General features: G+C 56.2%; 2 protein-coding genes across 7 annotated transcripts in view; one reads left to right on the top strand and one right to left on the bottom strand.

Annotated features, from left to right (window-relative positions):
* Positions 1-260: 260 nt before the first annotated feature.
* JMJD8 (jumonji domain containing 8) lies at positions 261-7,481 on the top strand. 5 transcript variants are annotated; one of them, XM_006124556.3, is made up of 10 exons: positions 261-358; positions 483-613; positions 1,545-1,637; positions 2,569-2,617; positions 3,165-3,261; positions 3,752-3,820; positions 3,984-4,103; positions 4,287-4,354; positions 4,911-5,045; positions 6,590-7,481. In XM_006124556.3, the coding sequence occupies exons 2-10, from the start codon at positions 528-530 to the stop codon at positions 6,668-6,670; spliced, it is 798 nt and encodes a 265-aa protein (XP_006124618.2). In that variant the 5' UTR covers positions 261-358; positions 483-527; the 3' UTR covers positions 6,671-7,481. The 5 variants fall into 5 exon arrangements, 4 of the variants coding, with proteins under 4 accessions (XP_006124618.2, XP_075755319.1, XP_075755320.1 ...); XR_012896108.1 differs by lacking the exon at positions 3,984-4,103; XM_075899204.1 differs by lacking the exon at positions 3,165-3,261.
* A 2,507-nt stretch (positions 7,482-9,988) lies between these two features.
* STUB1 (STIP1 homology and U-box containing protein 1) overlaps positions 9,989-14,806 on the bottom strand; it is a 31,158-nt gene continuing 26,340 nt past the window's right edge. For both annotated transcript variants that reach the window (XM_075899203.1, XM_075899202.1), the window contains exons 5-7: positions 13,519-13,575; positions 12,723-12,839; positions 9,989-10,977 (exon numbers count right to left, since the gene is read on the bottom strand). In XM_075899203.1, the coding sequence (XP_075755318.1) occupies positions 10,852-10,977; positions 12,723-12,839; positions 13,519-13,575 (300 nt within the window). In that variant the 3' untranslated portion in view covers positions 9,989-10,851. The remainder of the gene's footprint in view (positions 10,978-12,722; positions 12,840-13,518; positions 13,576-14,806) is intronic.

Genomic DNA, 14,806 nt, shown 5'->3' on the forward strand with positions numbered 1-14,806 from the left:
GCCGCCTGTCCAATAGCAGCGCGCGGAATCAGCGTCTCCGCTCTCCCCGGGGCCACCAATGGCGGCGTCTCCCAGAGGCTGCTGGGTAATGTAGTCCGCCTGCCACCGGCGCGGGTAGCAGCACGTGGCTATCACGGCCCCCCGGCAGGCGAGGCGGGGCGGGGGTCAGTGCCCAGCGCGTGGGGCACGCTGGCCGGTGTGTGCGCGCGTCCTCCCGGGGGGGGGGGGGGTCTGGCTGTGAGGCGGTGACAGGCCGGGAACGCAGCTCCCAGCATGCAGCGGGGCCCGGCGGGGCGCTGGGCGGAGCGAGCGCGGCGCTGTCTCCGAGGCGGGCTGCGCGTGTTGGGGGTGCGAACAGGTACTGGCCGGGGGGGGGGGGGGAGCCAGACGTGCCGGAACCGGGGGAGGGGGGGGGGGCAGCGCTCACACTGTGCAGCCTGTTCCAGTGGCCAACATCTGGATTTCCCTGCTCCCGCCTCTAGCAGCGCCTCCTGCCCGCGGCGCTGAGCCCAGCCCAGCCAGAGCAGATGGGGGCCTGGTGGCAGGTCTTTCTCCTCGCCATCCCATTGGCCCTGCCCACGGACCTTGGGTACCTGGAGCAAAACGGGGGCTGGTAAGTAGACAACCCATTCAGCAGTATAGGCTCAGGGCGCCGAGGGGAGCTGTGTTCCTCTATTTCAGCAAAAACCAGGAGCAGCCCTCTGGCACCTTTAACACATTTATTTGGGCGTAAGCGTTCCTGAGCTGGAGCCTGCTAACTTCATGCATCTGACAACGTGGACTCCAGCTCACGAACGCTTAGCCCCAAATGACTCTGTTCGTATAGTCTCAGTCTCGCTGGGAACTAAAGTATCTGGTCTGTTTGCATTCCCCGTCTGCTTGTGCTGCCCATACAGCATGCGCTGTTGATTAATGCCAAGTTGGTCAAGGACAACGCCATTACAGAAAGAGCCAGGTTCTTGATTACCACAATGGCAACAGCTCCCTGCTCTCCCACTGTGACCTTCATTGCACTATGCTTGACTCCTGACTGCAGCAGAAGTACTATTACCTTGAGATGCCAGATGAACAAAGGCTTGTTAGCCTGCTGTTGACGTCCTAGCATTTTGTAAGCGGGCCGCTGATCACCTTTTTCCCCAGGTGTAAGTCTTGGCTGGTATCGGGAGAACTAGTTCTGCCTAGGTGTCTAGTGGCAGAGTTGCCATGGGGGACAAGCGTGAAGTACTAAGGATTGGGGGACCTGGGCGGTAGTCTTGATTCTGCCACTGATTCTCACAGTAATCATGGATAGATCAAGTACCCGTGCCTCAGTTTCTCAAATTGTTCACTCATGATAATTGCCTTTGGGGAGTAGGAAGACCTGAAAACCTGCCCCAGTCTAGACATACCCTTAGTGGCCCTTGAATAGAAGGGGAGGGAGCTGGCAGCGACCATGTCCCCAGTCTCCCCTGCATGGGTTGCTGATCCAGGGCTGATGTTGCCTGCCGGAAATGCTCAGGCTGGCAGTGGTTGATGCTAAGGGCTCTGTCCTTTCCCCACCCTAGGCTGACAAACAAGTACTTGGCTCTGATGGAAGAAGAGCACTGCACGGTGGAGAGGAGAGACGCTTCCCTGACCTACTCCCAGTTCATAGACCAGTAGGTGTGCTGCTCACCAGCCCCTTTCCTGTACCCAGCACCGCCTGCACCCAGCATGGTTATTACTGGGGAGAGGGCTTCTCTGGGCGCTTCCCCTCGACATGACTGCACAGGGTCCTGCCTCCTGGCTGTGCACAGGTCGTGGTAGAGATCTTACAGCACTGCTGGGCAACTTGAGAGCTGATAGAACAGGGTTGGGGCTGCACACAAGTGAAAAACAAAAAAAAACCCACCGTGTGCCCCATTCCAAAAAAACCCCTCACTGGCGTGGCCCTGACTGAAAAGGAGACACTCCCCACATCCCCCTCACACACCTCTAGCCCTACTGTGGTGCAGCGGAGGGTCTGGCGTGCCAGTGCAGGCTCCTCAATGCCAGGGGGGAGCCCTGAGCCTCCAGGGCCAGATCCAGGCAAGCCAGCATCCGCCCCCCGGGCCTGAGGGTCCCGCCCTGCGTTAGCAGAGAGGCTTCTCGGCCAGTAGGCAACTTGCAAACCAGTGACCATATCAGAGCTTTCTGTCTGCTGCTAGAGAGCAGTGACTCCCCTAGCGCGTCCCACAACCCCAGCTTCTCCGTTAGCCTCCAGCAGACCCAGAAGCACAGAGCTCGCCCCTCCCCGCTGTCGCTCCTTGGCCCAAGAGCTCCCATGGCCAAGATCTGCCCTTGGGATGGTCTGTGAATGTGGCTGTCCAAGCTTGCCTGCCCCCTGCCACTGAACATGCACAGAATGGATATCTGAGCACGGAACAGCTTGGCCCGGGGAATCGCTCACGGAAAGCTGTTGCAGAGGTGGTAACTGCTGGGTTTCACTGCAGCGCGCACTAGTACTGTCACCCAGGGGCTCTGCTTTAGCTGATGGGGAGTCAGCTGGATACGTAGACTGTGCCAGGTCCCAAGGGGTCAGGAAAGTATTGAATGCCCTCTGTTTTCCAGATATGCCTTTTCCAGGCCTGTTGTTATCCAGGGCATCACAGACAACTCGGTAAGTGCAGTGTGCTCCTGGCTGGGCCGTTCCCCCGCTGGCCTCCGCCATCTCATTGTATGCAGGGAAACAGCCCCCCGGAGCCCTTCCAGCCTGCCCCCAGTCCAAGCGTAGTAGTTGTGCCTGGCTGCCAGACATATGCTCCATATCCGGCTGGGTGTCACTGCTGCCAGTGTGAGGTCTATTGACACTGACGCTCAATGCAGGGTGATGGGAAACAGCAGAGAGCTGCTGGGGGAGTGCTTCTGAGTAACTCAAGGCATCCATTTTGGAAGGGAGCCCCTGTCCCCCGTGATAGATCCTGAAGTGGGAAGTTCCCTCCTGTGGTGGCATCTGGACCAGCTCCAGGGCATCCCTGTGTTGGTCTGTGTCCTGCTGGATTTGGGACTGAGAAGGGCGTGTTCATGGGCAGCTCGAAAGCCGGCGCTAAAGCGAGGAGGGATGTCGTATCGCTGTGCTGCCCCCCCGCCCCGGCCTGGCCTGTCACTCCAGCCCAATTTCCAAGTAGCTTTCCCAGGCCCCTCGTCCCTCTGCTCTGTGCCTGCAGGAATTCCAGGCGCACTGCACAAGGGACCAGCTGCTGGCAGAGTTCGGGGACCGCCTGGTGCGTCTCAGCACTGCCAACACCTATTCCTACCGCAAAGGTGAGGCACTTCGCTCCAGAGCACATGCACTGATCTGCATGCTCACTGGGACAGCCGCTCCAGACACACAGGCTGCTTGGCCTCAGCCAACGCTTCTCTTCCTGCTGCCATGGCGGGCGGGTGACAGAAGATCCTGCCTGCGGCCTTGGATTTGGTCGTCCAGGGGACACTGTAAGCCAGCCTGGCTCCTTTTCCTCCTCCCTCTGTGCTTTGGGCAAATTGCTGGCCCTTGCTGTGCCTCAGTTTCCCCTGCTGTGACCTGGAGACAATGCACTTAGCCCTGGAGCTCCAGCATTGCTCTTGGCTTGGGGGAGAAGGTCTCAGCGTTGCTCACTGGCATCCACGGAACAACAGGGACTTCCAGGCTGCTGGGCTGTGGGCGCTGCAGAGGGAATGAGCAGGAGGAGGGAGGAGGCATTGTCCTTGGCCCTGGCTAGGAACCAGGTCACACACCCTGTGAACTCTCACCGGCTGGTCTCCTCCCTCGCAGTGGACGTGCCATTCCAGGAGTATGTGGAGCACCTGCTGGAGCCTCAGGATCTGGCCTCCCTGGGCAGTGGTGAGTAGAGGCCTTCCCGGTTAAGGCCTTGTCTCGGATTCAGACATGTGGCTGGATTGCTGGGGGCCACCTCCTGGCCAGGGTTGTGTATCCCTCCCCGGCCTGCATGCTCAGCCAGACCAGAGCTCTCGGGGTCACCCTTGTCTCTTCCTCCCCTCACCAGACACGCTCTATTTCTTTGGGGACAATAACTTCACCGAGTGGGGCTCCCTCTTCCAGCAATACAGGCCGCCTCCATTCCGTATTCCAGGCACCATCGGGGCCTACAGCTTTGGGATCGCTGGTCAGTACCACTCTGGGAATAGGGGCTAGGGGGACGGAATGGGCTGTAGGGACTTCCTTCCCAGGCTCAGATGGACACGTCAGCCCAGAAGCGATGGCCACACTGCAGTGGGGCCCTCCAAAGGCAGCAGGGCAACCTGCAGGCACAGTCCATGTCAGCGCCTCTCTGCTCTGTCGCCCGCAGGCTCCGGTTCTGGGGTTCCCTTTCACTGGCACGGCCCAGGGTACTCAGAAGTGATCTACGGCAGGAAGGTGAGCAGATTGATTTATGGGCCCTAGGAAAACCAGGGGGTTCCCCATCCAGAGCCCACTGTGCAGCAGAGCAAAGTGGGGATTTGAGCCAAGCCAGGGGTGCTATCTGCTGCCCTGGCCAAAGCCTGAGGCTTGGGAAATTTCTCCATACTGCACCTGGCCACTTGTACACACAGAGGGCTGGGAGTGGTGGTTCCTTGGTGGCCCCTATGGCAAGAGTCTGGACCCAGACTGCACTGATGTGCTAGGTGCTGTACACACGGAACAAGACGACAGCCCTTGCCCATTGACCAGGGGATCAGGCACTCAGATTCCTGTGTCCATACGGGGGTGGCTGGCAGAGCCCTAGCAGTTCTTACACAGGCCACCCCCACATCCCCTCCAAGAAAGGAGGGAGGAAGGAGAACTGCTGGGCCTTGGGGGTAGGGAAGAGGGGTGCACCCATGAGTGGGGACGGAGGGGGAGCCCACCCTCAGGGAGGCCGAGATTGGCAGGTCCCTAGTGAAAGGGGACGCCATGCCGGGCAGAGCGGGGTGTCTGAGCCCTTCTCTTGCAGCGCTGGTTTCTGTATCCCCCGGAGAAAACCCCCGAGTTTCACCCCAATAAGACAACACTGTCCTGGCTGCTGGACACATACCCGTTCCTGCCGCCGGAGGACCGTCCTGTGGAGTGCACCATTCGTCCAGGCGAGGTCAGTCCTGCCCCCTGGGGCCTGGTGAGCCAGCTAGCCACACACACACACACACACACACACACACACACACACACACAGCTGCTCAAGGGACCGGTGGCATGCAGGGGGCTTGGTAGCCAGAGAGAGTGGGTGGGAAGATGCTCTGATGCCACAGAGCAGCAGCAAATCTGCCACATGGGCTGGGAGGGGATCAGGGACCCCACAGCTGAAGCTGTCAGAGGGCCAGCCATTCCCACAGCAGAGCCCAGCTGTACACTGACCAGCCCCGTGCACCAGCATGAGGGGACAGATCCCCATTACTGCTCCCCAGCCAAAGGCTGGCCTGGAGGATCCTGCCCCCTGATGCTGGCACTGCTGTGGGGAGGCGTCATCAATTGGATAGGAAAACACCTGGGCGTTTCAGGCAGTACTGAGCCACACCCAGAGGGGGCACACGCTCAAGAACCAGCAGCAAACGTGCAGCCAGGAGCCGTGTTGGCCCAAAGGGCAGCAGAGAGGCGGAATGGACCTGGCTGTGGGGGTTGATTTCCTGCTCTGCTGGGGGCATTGTGTGGGAACCTGAGCGAGTCCCAGAGCCCCTGGGCGTGAGCAGAGAGTAAATCTCCTAGAGCTTGTAAGGCGCTAAGACACTGCGGTGACGTCTGTTCCTAGCTCCCCCTCGGACACTGCACGAGTCTGCATCGCTCTAGGCCCCAGCAGGGAAATGAGAACAGCACTGCCTGCCCCCGGGACAGCAGCGGGGCTCACTTGGCTGAGGATCACACATACTAGGGAGGGAGGGGTATAAAACACAATGGCATGTCCCGTGACATTGGCCCTTCTTTGCGCTCAGCTGTCAGGATCTCAAAGCCCTTACAGCATAGCTACAGAGGTGTCCCGCCCACGGGATCCTTTGGGGTCACGAGTCCCAAGGGAGCCTATGGGATTCCCAGGGGAGCTGGGGGAAGCAAAGCTACCCAGCAGCTTGCTCTGCTGCACCATGGCAGCAGAAAGAGTGACCTGGCTCGGGGGAGCGGAATGATCCAGCTGGGAGATGGAGGGGAGCGGGCTCGGTTCCTACCACTGCAGTGAGTGAGAGAGGGGGCCCCGCCTCTGCTGCTCCCCAATGCCAGGCCCCTGGGTACTCCCTTGGGTTGCGTGGCTCAAGGGAGAGAGCTTTGGGAAAGGGACAGGACTCCCTCATTAACACTGTAAAACTGTCCCCGGCAGCCCTCACTGACCAGTTATCTACACTGTAGCCACACCGGTGCAGTCAGCTGTCAGCATGTGTCTGCTCCGTGCCCCTCTGGCCCTTTGGGTGGGTACAGCTGTTAGTTGGTACCTGTATAAAGCTCAGTCTTGCTAAAAGTCAACCCTGCAGACACAAAGGGCAGCACATCATCCCTCTGCGGGGGCATTAGCAAGGCTGCACCAAGGACCCAATCCCCAGCTCTCAGCTCGGCGAGGGGGAGAGCAACAGAAGGGGCGGTTCCATCAAGGCTGCACAGCCAGTGAAGGAACAGACAACAGCTCCCCTTTGCTCTCGTCTGTCTCCTCTGCAGGTCCTGTATTTCCCTGACCGCTGGTGGCACGCCACCCTCAATTTGGACACCAGTGTCTTCATCTCCACCTTCCTGGGGTAACAGCTCAGGGCTTTGCTTGCTTGACATTCCTGGTGGTTCTCTGGGAGCTGAATTGTCACATCTGTCCTGCTACAACTGGAGCTAAAAGCCCAGACCCCCTGCTGGTGGATTATCGCCTCCCTCCCCACAAGAACCCTGCACCAGTGGGCAGAGCCATGCCTGAGAGCAGCTGACCCTGGAAGAGTCCATCTAATTCATCACAGATTTATCCTGCTCTGTGTGGACACCACCCCCATTCGGTGGCTGAGCAGCTGCTGGGCTTGAGTTGAAGGGGGAACCGGACTCCCATGCAGGGAGGAGCTTCCAGCAGCTGGTGGACTTTGTTGGACTCCCTTTCGGTTCCTCTCTGCAGCTCAGACACTGTTCAGCTTCTTCTCCATGGACAGCTCTTCCCCTTGCTGGCCTCCTCTTCCTTCACATCCTCTTTGTGTTTCTAACAGCTGAGGAAGAGAGTCCATCGCAGAAGGCAGCTTCTGGCTCAACCCTGGGCTCTAGGCAGGAGCGATAATACTACAAAGACTCTTCTGTGAATGGTCAGTAGTACAGAACCAGCCACTCCAGCTCTAGAGATAAACCAGCAGCTTCCAATGCCCTTGTGTCCTCCCCTCATACCTCTGTCAGTCTCTCTCCTTTCCTGGTGCTTGTTCGTGGGCGCAGGGGAAAAAGGAAGGACCAGTTTCAGTGAGCCGGTGACTGGGCTGGCTCTCACTTGAAGGTTAATGGACAAGCAGCAGCAGATACTGAAATAAGAGTTTAGGTTATTTATTGGGATTTTTCTATTTCTGGATTAAAATTACCAACCTGAACTGTGCACTTGTCACGACTGCCCTTGGCGCTGAATCCTACCGCACATGAAGCAGCTGCTACTTTTTCTCTCATTTACTCATGTCCCCAGGCATGGTGGAAAATTCATCCCTGCTCTGACACGCACAAGGTTATTCCAAGAGTGAGTCTGGCTTTGGGGGCTGTTTTCACAATTGCTCCCTCCCACCCCCGCAGAGCTTTGAGTGCTTTCAGCTAGCACCGCACACAGGATCTGATTACACTGCAGCTGGAAGACGCGAGTGCCACATATTCAGACAGGAGCTCCCTTTGGTCTAGCCCGGGGTGGGGAACCTATTTTGGGTCAGGGGCCACTGACCCACAGAATGACCAGTCAGGGGCTGTACACAAGTGAGAAACAAAACAAAAAACACCCCCACCAGCATGGGCTCCCCAATGCTGGGGGAATCTCCAAGCCTCAGGAGTGGGATCCAAGCAAGCCAGGGCAGCCCCCGGGCCTTAGGTTCCCCACCCCTGGTCTAGCCAGAGCAAAGCTAAAGCTCAAGTAACAACGAAGCCAGACCCACCCCGAACTTCTAACACCAAGGTATTGCCCATGCTGCCTCTGGCTCACGGTGCTTACTCAGGCTAGATCAAAACTAGTTCCACTGCGTCTACACATGCTGCAGTCACCCCTTCTGACTGCAGTGCTCAGACCAAATAGGCATGGCGTTACAGGTCCAGGTCCAGGACCAGAGAGATTCCTGTCCCAACCCAAAGTCCCTTCCATCCTAATGAGCACAGGCCACACTGCCTCCAAGCAATGCGCCCTCTAAATAATTCTTGGGCTAGGACAATTCTGTGAAAGATTCACCTCGTGCACTGCTGTAAACTAGCGTGCTGCTCGACAGTCCAGACAGCTCTGCACGGCATGTGACTCTGTCAGCCGGTATGTGGGTCATCAGTGCAGCTGTCACCAGGCAGGCAAGGCCTGGTCCTGCCCAGCCATTCTGAAATGTCCTGAGGCACTTGTCCGACTGACTCTGGAAACCATCAAGATTGAACACTGGTGCCTTGAAAACAAATCTGAACAACGGTCGTCATGCAGGGCACAGCACCTGCTCCCCTTCCTCTCTCAGTAATTGCTCTTGAATTTGGAGAGGCGTTCACTGAGGGGGAACAAGGGAGCTTAGTTTGCAAAGTGCAAATGATTCAGAGGCCAAGTAGGTGCTGACTCCTGCCCAGCACTTGATGCAAGAATGAAAGGCTACCTGATGGAATTGAAAAGACAACCCATTTACCACTAAAAGACAATCCTCTTTTGCAGCCTGTTACTAAGCTGGAGTATTCTCTGCCCCAGGTATCAGCCAGGCAATGAGCTCTCAGTATGACCGAAAAATCAGTGGGAACTTCAAAATTAAAAACAGCATCTGCAGGTAGATTAGTGAGATTAAATGGAAAGGCCTCCAGTCCTCACACTTCAGATCACAGTGCAACGATCAGCAAGTCAGACCAGGAGAACAGCAAGACGCACCAGCAGCCGAGGAAACCTTGACTCCAAGTAGGACCACAGACTGGCTAGACCAGTGTCTGCTAAGAAGTTGTTACATTCAAGTATTTTGCTATGTATATTCTCCCCCTTCAACAACAAAATATACGTGCCAGTGGCCCTGCCTTCATAAAGGCTATTCCCCCCCCCCACACACTATAAATAACCTGGCAAACACTCCAGGCCAGGTGGGCTGACAACTTCAGCTGAAGACTCATTCAATAGGAAGTAACACTGCTCACAGCCCCCCCTCCCCCCTCCTTTCTGGGAGGAACTAAGGCTACATCTGAGATTTACTTCCTTCTCCAGCCCTGGACAACACATGAAGCTACAAGCATCTCTTCTCTTACTGTCCCACCCAACAAACAGGTAGAAACACCCCACAAGCCATTTTCCTGGGTCCACGAGCCATCGCATCCATGCACCAGAGGGTTTCTCCAAGTATCAAAATATAACCAAAGCTCTCCCTAGGAAATCGGATCTGAAGGGGACAGAACTTCAAACTGCAGCAGAACAGGTTTAGAAATTAACAAATCCAAAAGCAGAGAACACTCCCTGTGAGAACACAGCCCTGCCCATGTGATGCAACTGAAGAGACCTGGCAGAGATAACACCACCAAGAATACGTACACAGATCCCCATGCAGGTGCTGCCTCACATGTGAAGACTATGGCTACCCTCATCTCGCACATGGAGGTGCAGCCTCTGGAGGCTCGGGCCCAGCATGCCATGCTGCATCTTAGTGTGAGCAGCCTACCTGCGCTCCTTACTAAGCAATGAAGTGTCGTCTGTGCAACTGCTGTTCATCTGTCCCACCACTTCTGCTCCCTGGTGCCTCCACCCAGCCTTTTCAAAGAAGAGTTCCCTGCAATCATGAAACATTCAGACTGTTTATTCAGACACTTATTGCTGAGATATTTATTAACGTTGGCACACGAGCTCTTGAAGCCAGGCAGTCTGCAGGCCAATCAGGCATCACAGCTTTCAACAACCACAACACTCGAGGCCAATTTTTTTAAGGGTTTAATTAAAACAAGTATGAACTTTGATCCAAGTGGTTAGCAGGGAGCTACTGCCCCTGGGGCTGGAGAGTGGCCTCCCATGGGTCACGCTACAGGACAGCGGTGTCCCAGCACGAGCCCACAGGCCAGGCAACGTCTCTATAATATATATTTCATTTCCCTCCCCCAACAAGTGGCTATTTACAGGAAAACATGGAGACAGCTACGCTAGACAGACAGGAGATGTAGGAAGAAAGAAACACAAACTATGTACAGAGGGAGGGGAGTGGGGAATGCAGCTGAGCATGGAGCGCCGGTGAGCCTTTCCAAGCCAGCTCCTTGCCCATCACAGCCTGGGCCCTGGCCACGGCTCCCGCCTCTCCCCAGGAGCAGGGCTGATGCTGTGGGGAAAGGAGTCGGCAGCTGTTTCTGTGTTTTCTGTACAGCCAAGGATCCGAGGTGGGTTCTGAAAAGCAGTGGTGCTGGCTAGTACAGAGGGACACTGCTCTTCCAAAAGTGCTTCTGTGGATTGCCTCCAGGGCCAGGTCCTCCTGCCTGCCGGCCTAAGGCAGTCGGGCTTCTGTCCATCACGCTGGGAGGTTACCAGGACCAGGCGAGAAAGGACCCTCCAAGGTCCTGCTCAGTCAGTCTGCCCCAGCTGTGGTTTGTGGGAGAAAAGATGATAATACACCCTAGTCCAGCACTGCCAATGGACCTCTGGGCATCCAGAGAAGAGAGAGAGAGAGAGAGAAAGTGAGTAAGGCATGGTGCCAGCCCAGCATGCTCCGAGAGCAGTCCATAGCAGAGCGAGCCTTGCTGTCACAGCTGGGGATGCCGTGAGGATCCAGAGGTCTGTGCCCGCTCAGCTGTCAGTAGTCTTCTACCCAGCCGTTTTCTGATATGAAAGCATCTATCACCTCCTTCATAGCAAGGTTTGGGATCAGCTGGTCTTGGGTCAAAGGGCTTCGGGTCACAGGATCAAAATGACCAACACGCTGAAAGGGAAGAGAGACGTAAGGAGGATGGAAACGACACAAATGTGAGAAGCCAGCCCCTTACCCTGTCCCTGCAGCTGCATCCCCTAGTCATGGTCAGTTTCAGTTCCCCGGGTGTGGCTAGCCCCTGCTGCCTCCTCCTCCATGAGGGATGCGTCTCTCACAGGATTCCACAGCTGGACGCTTTAATCTGCGATGTCTTGTCCCTTCCCCTCTTATCGCCACTTCTTTCTTCAGCTTGTTACTTGCTACCCCAACAGAAACAGCTCTTCAGTCACAGCCATTCCCCCTGCTGGGGGGGTTTCAGAAGGACCAGCACCCTCCCCCCCACAGCCAGGAGTGGGCCAGCAATCCCATGGCACAGAGTGCACAAAGGAGAGAGCTGAGATGTAACTGAACTTGGCAATTTAACACTGCTCTAGGTGCACAGATCCTCTTAAAACATAGATCCAGCAACAAGGATTGAGGGCCCATGTCTCAACATAAGACTCCTCCACATTCCCCTCTCACGTCCCCCCAGACAGGAACTTTACAGCATGCCTGCGAGGCCAGACTGGCTGAGTGTGGGCTGGAAAACCCTGGCTGTGAGGACAGTTTCGCTGAGCGCGCCCAGCCAGCAGCCTTGCAATTACAGCTCGAGCACTTTGACCTTCTTCGTTGCTCCGGCACCGTGCAAAGAGAATGGCAGGGCGAGGTGACCAGGACTCAACCCCCTGAAGACCTCACAGCACTCCATAAGCGTGGCTCATCTCACAGACCCCCTCCCTAACCCCAGAAGGGCTGGGGGACAGAACGGACACGCTCACGCTTTAAAAACAAGCTACTTCAGCATTTAAGATTTAGATGGGTGTCCAAACTCCACTGCTTTTTCTACAGGCCCCACCTCTATGGCCAGGCAGATTTCTACCTTGTTACCAGGGCCTGGTGTAGGGATGTAAACAAGTAGTCGACTACTCACATTTCCCCACCTCCACCACTGCCTCTGTATCAGAGGCAGCAAGGGGGAGGGGAAGCAGGAACCAGTGTTGGGGGGACCTGGCTTAAAAACTGGTTCCCCCCAACACCGTCCCTTATCAGAGGCAGCAGTGGGAGGGGGAGCGAGGGGAGGCTGTTCCAAAGCAGCCTCTGCCCACAGCAGGCCCAGGCTCTCCACGGGCAGGCAGCCCAGCTCAGTCCCACTTGTGCCAGCTCGGGATCTACCCCTGGTGCAGCAGCCCCGGAGTTTAAACGTAGCAGGAGCCGGGCTGCCTTCCCGCCTGGCTCTTAATGCAGAGCCACAGAAGGGGTCGCTCCTGGACCCAGAGCGAGCTGGGATTGAGCACTTCTTCCCTTATCGACTAATCGTGTAGTCGATCAAAATTCTATCGACTACTCGATGAGCGAATTACCCGCCTCTGAAAATCCTTAGGCTGGGGCCCACGAATGCCCCACAGGGCTTGAAGGGGCTGCAGCTGCTCTAGGACAAGGGAGGGAGCAAGCCCCTTACAGCTCTGTGGGTTGAGTCTGTGTTGCTCTTCCCCAGTACAGTCAGTTTCCAATCTTGGTGGGGTTTTCACCCGCAAAGGGGAGAGCCTGCAAACCTACACGTGCAGCCACGGGGCTGGGGTGCAGGCGCAGCATCTGGCAGGACATGACCTCCTGTTCGGAGACTGATTTAAGTTGCTATCTCCTGGGTTTCCCTACCTCACGCGTACACGCACTCTTCCTTTCCTCCAGCCCGCCCATCCTCTCGGATCCCCCATTACCTGAAGATGCTCTTCTATGTCTTTCCTGTCGTAGGTGATCCCACTGGGGGTAATACAGGGCTCTCGCATCAGTTCAAAACTGATCTTCCCACACAGGTAATCGGGGATGTCGCGCTTCTGACTCGAGAGAGAACAAAAGTTCAGCGTTAGAGAGCCATGTGCAGCAAGCCCATGTCCCAGTCGAATGCAGCAAACCAATGAACAGGGGAGCCAGGGACAGGACTCAGCGTGGGTGCAAACAGCACAGATTTCACCCCCGAATCAGGCACACGAGGGAGAACCCTGCACTGCACATCAGATAACACAGCTGGGTAAGGGCAGGTGCTGGTTTCTACCTCTGTACCAAGGCCATATTTTCACTCCAACTAGCCATTAAATCCACCCCAGCTGGAGCTTCTACTATGCTGTTAATGGTCCATCCAGAGAGGTGCACGGCCTCCTCCAAGGCTACCACATCTAAGAGAGCAGCTGACTGACAGGGAGCAGTTCTCACCCATGAAATGCCCCATCTCCACCAGCCAGTGCAGCTGGAGTCCCAAGCTCATCCTCACATCTGGGGCTCCGGTCCCTCACGTGTAGCACTGGCCTGTTCCAGCTCTTGTTGTAGAGACCTGGTCCCACGCAAGTTTTAAATCAGCCCAACAGCAGGTGGTAGGGCAAACAGGACGGGATGAGATAAGCCACCTCCTGAGGCTCCCCGAGCTAAGCTACCGTATCAGTCACGTTTGAGGCTCACTCTGAGCCCTCCCCTCCCTGCCTGCTCACAGCAGCCGCACCTTTGTATGCCCATCCTCACCTTCCTCTTCTCATCCACCTGAGAGAACAGCTCGTCCATATCAGCCAGGAACTTGTCCTGAAAGAGAAGTAACCCCTTTAATGGGAGGGGGCAGAGGGCCCTGCGGGACTCTGTTGCCTCCTCAGCATCTCAGGCTGCAGGGCCTTGGGCACAAACACTGGAGAATGTTGATGGAGAATGGTTCCCTCACCCACCCCCATAGCACAGGAGTCACATGGCAGAATCAGTTCTACAGAGAAGAGGCTGTCTCTGGCTCACAGCAAAAGCTGAGGGGATCCCTGAGAGATCAAGACCCTTCAAGAAAAGGGTTTAGTGTCTCCCTTTGCCCGTTTCTATCTGCTCCCTGCAGTACAGGCGTGTCAGTGACAGACAGACAGGAACCTGCTTACTTTAACAGAACAGCTCCTGTAAATACACATCTACCAATCGGCTGGGTGGTTACTGCTCTACACTGATGTTCATGAGACTTGGATTTAGTTGGGGCTGGCTGGGTGTTAGTAGCTGTGTCAGCCACAGCAAAGGAAATGGAAAGGGTCCTGCCCGTAAATCAGTAGTGGCTCGTGAGGTGGATAAAGCAGCGGTGTTCCAAAAAGAGCCAGTCTGACTGTGCCAAAAGAATGTGGAGAGGGGAATAACGATCTTCACGGCTGCGAAGTGGGCGCACTGAATGCCCACTGATCACTCAACGCACAGCTGCCGTATGTGGGTGGGGCACCGAATTTAGAAGTTAAAGCACCAATACCGCCAGCTGCAGTGCAGGAAGAGGACGCGGTACAGCATGTGCTCTGCTCACACAGGGTTGGGGGGAAGCAGCCACTTGAGTGTGGAGAACCTGTGGGGTTTCTCTTGAGTTTTGGGAACATGAGTAGAACCTGCCCCCCATTATCACCACTGACCCAGCACAGCACCCCTGAGGATCAGGAAATTACTCCAGCCATTTTCCCCTCTAAGCTCACTCCAATGGGACACTCCAGAGTCTCCACCAAAGTTCTACCATGGCACATTCCAACACGCTGCAGCCCTGTTCTCCACTCTTCCATGATGCCCAATCCCTGCTGAACCACAATGAACCCAAAGCAACACAGCTCCCCAGGCTGGCTACCACCTTCAGTGCTGGGAAGGAAAATCAGCTGGACTCTGTTCCTATCCCGCCGATCCGCTCCACAAGCAGATGTGCTGTATTCACCCTAGAGAACTTCCCCTTGGGCTCGCTGCTCACACCACATAGAGACACATGCACAACACTAGTGAGCAGGCTCAAATACACACGAAGGAGATGGATTCACGA

This window comes from Pelodiscus sinensis, chromosome 16 (assembly GCF_049634645.1).
Source record: "Pelodiscus sinensis isolate JC-2024 chromosome 16, ASM4963464v1, whole genome shotgun sequence".
Taxonomy (NCBI): Eukaryota; Metazoa; Chordata; order Testudines; family Trionychidae; genus Pelodiscus; species Pelodiscus sinensis.

Coding starts and splice junctions, on each gene's coding strand:
- JMJD8 (XM_075899204.1), top strand. CDS start 274: ATGCAGCGGGGCCCGGCGGGGCGCTGGGCGGAGCGAGCGCGGCGCTGT. Junction 3,821..3,983: donor TCTGGCCTCCCTGGGCAGTG/GTGAGTAGAGGC, acceptor TCCCCTCACCAG/ACACGCTCTATTTCTTTGGG. Junction 4,104..4,286: donor CTACAGCTTTGGGATCGCTG/GTCAGTACCACT, acceptor TGTCGCCCGCAG/GCTCCGGTTCTGGGGTTCCC.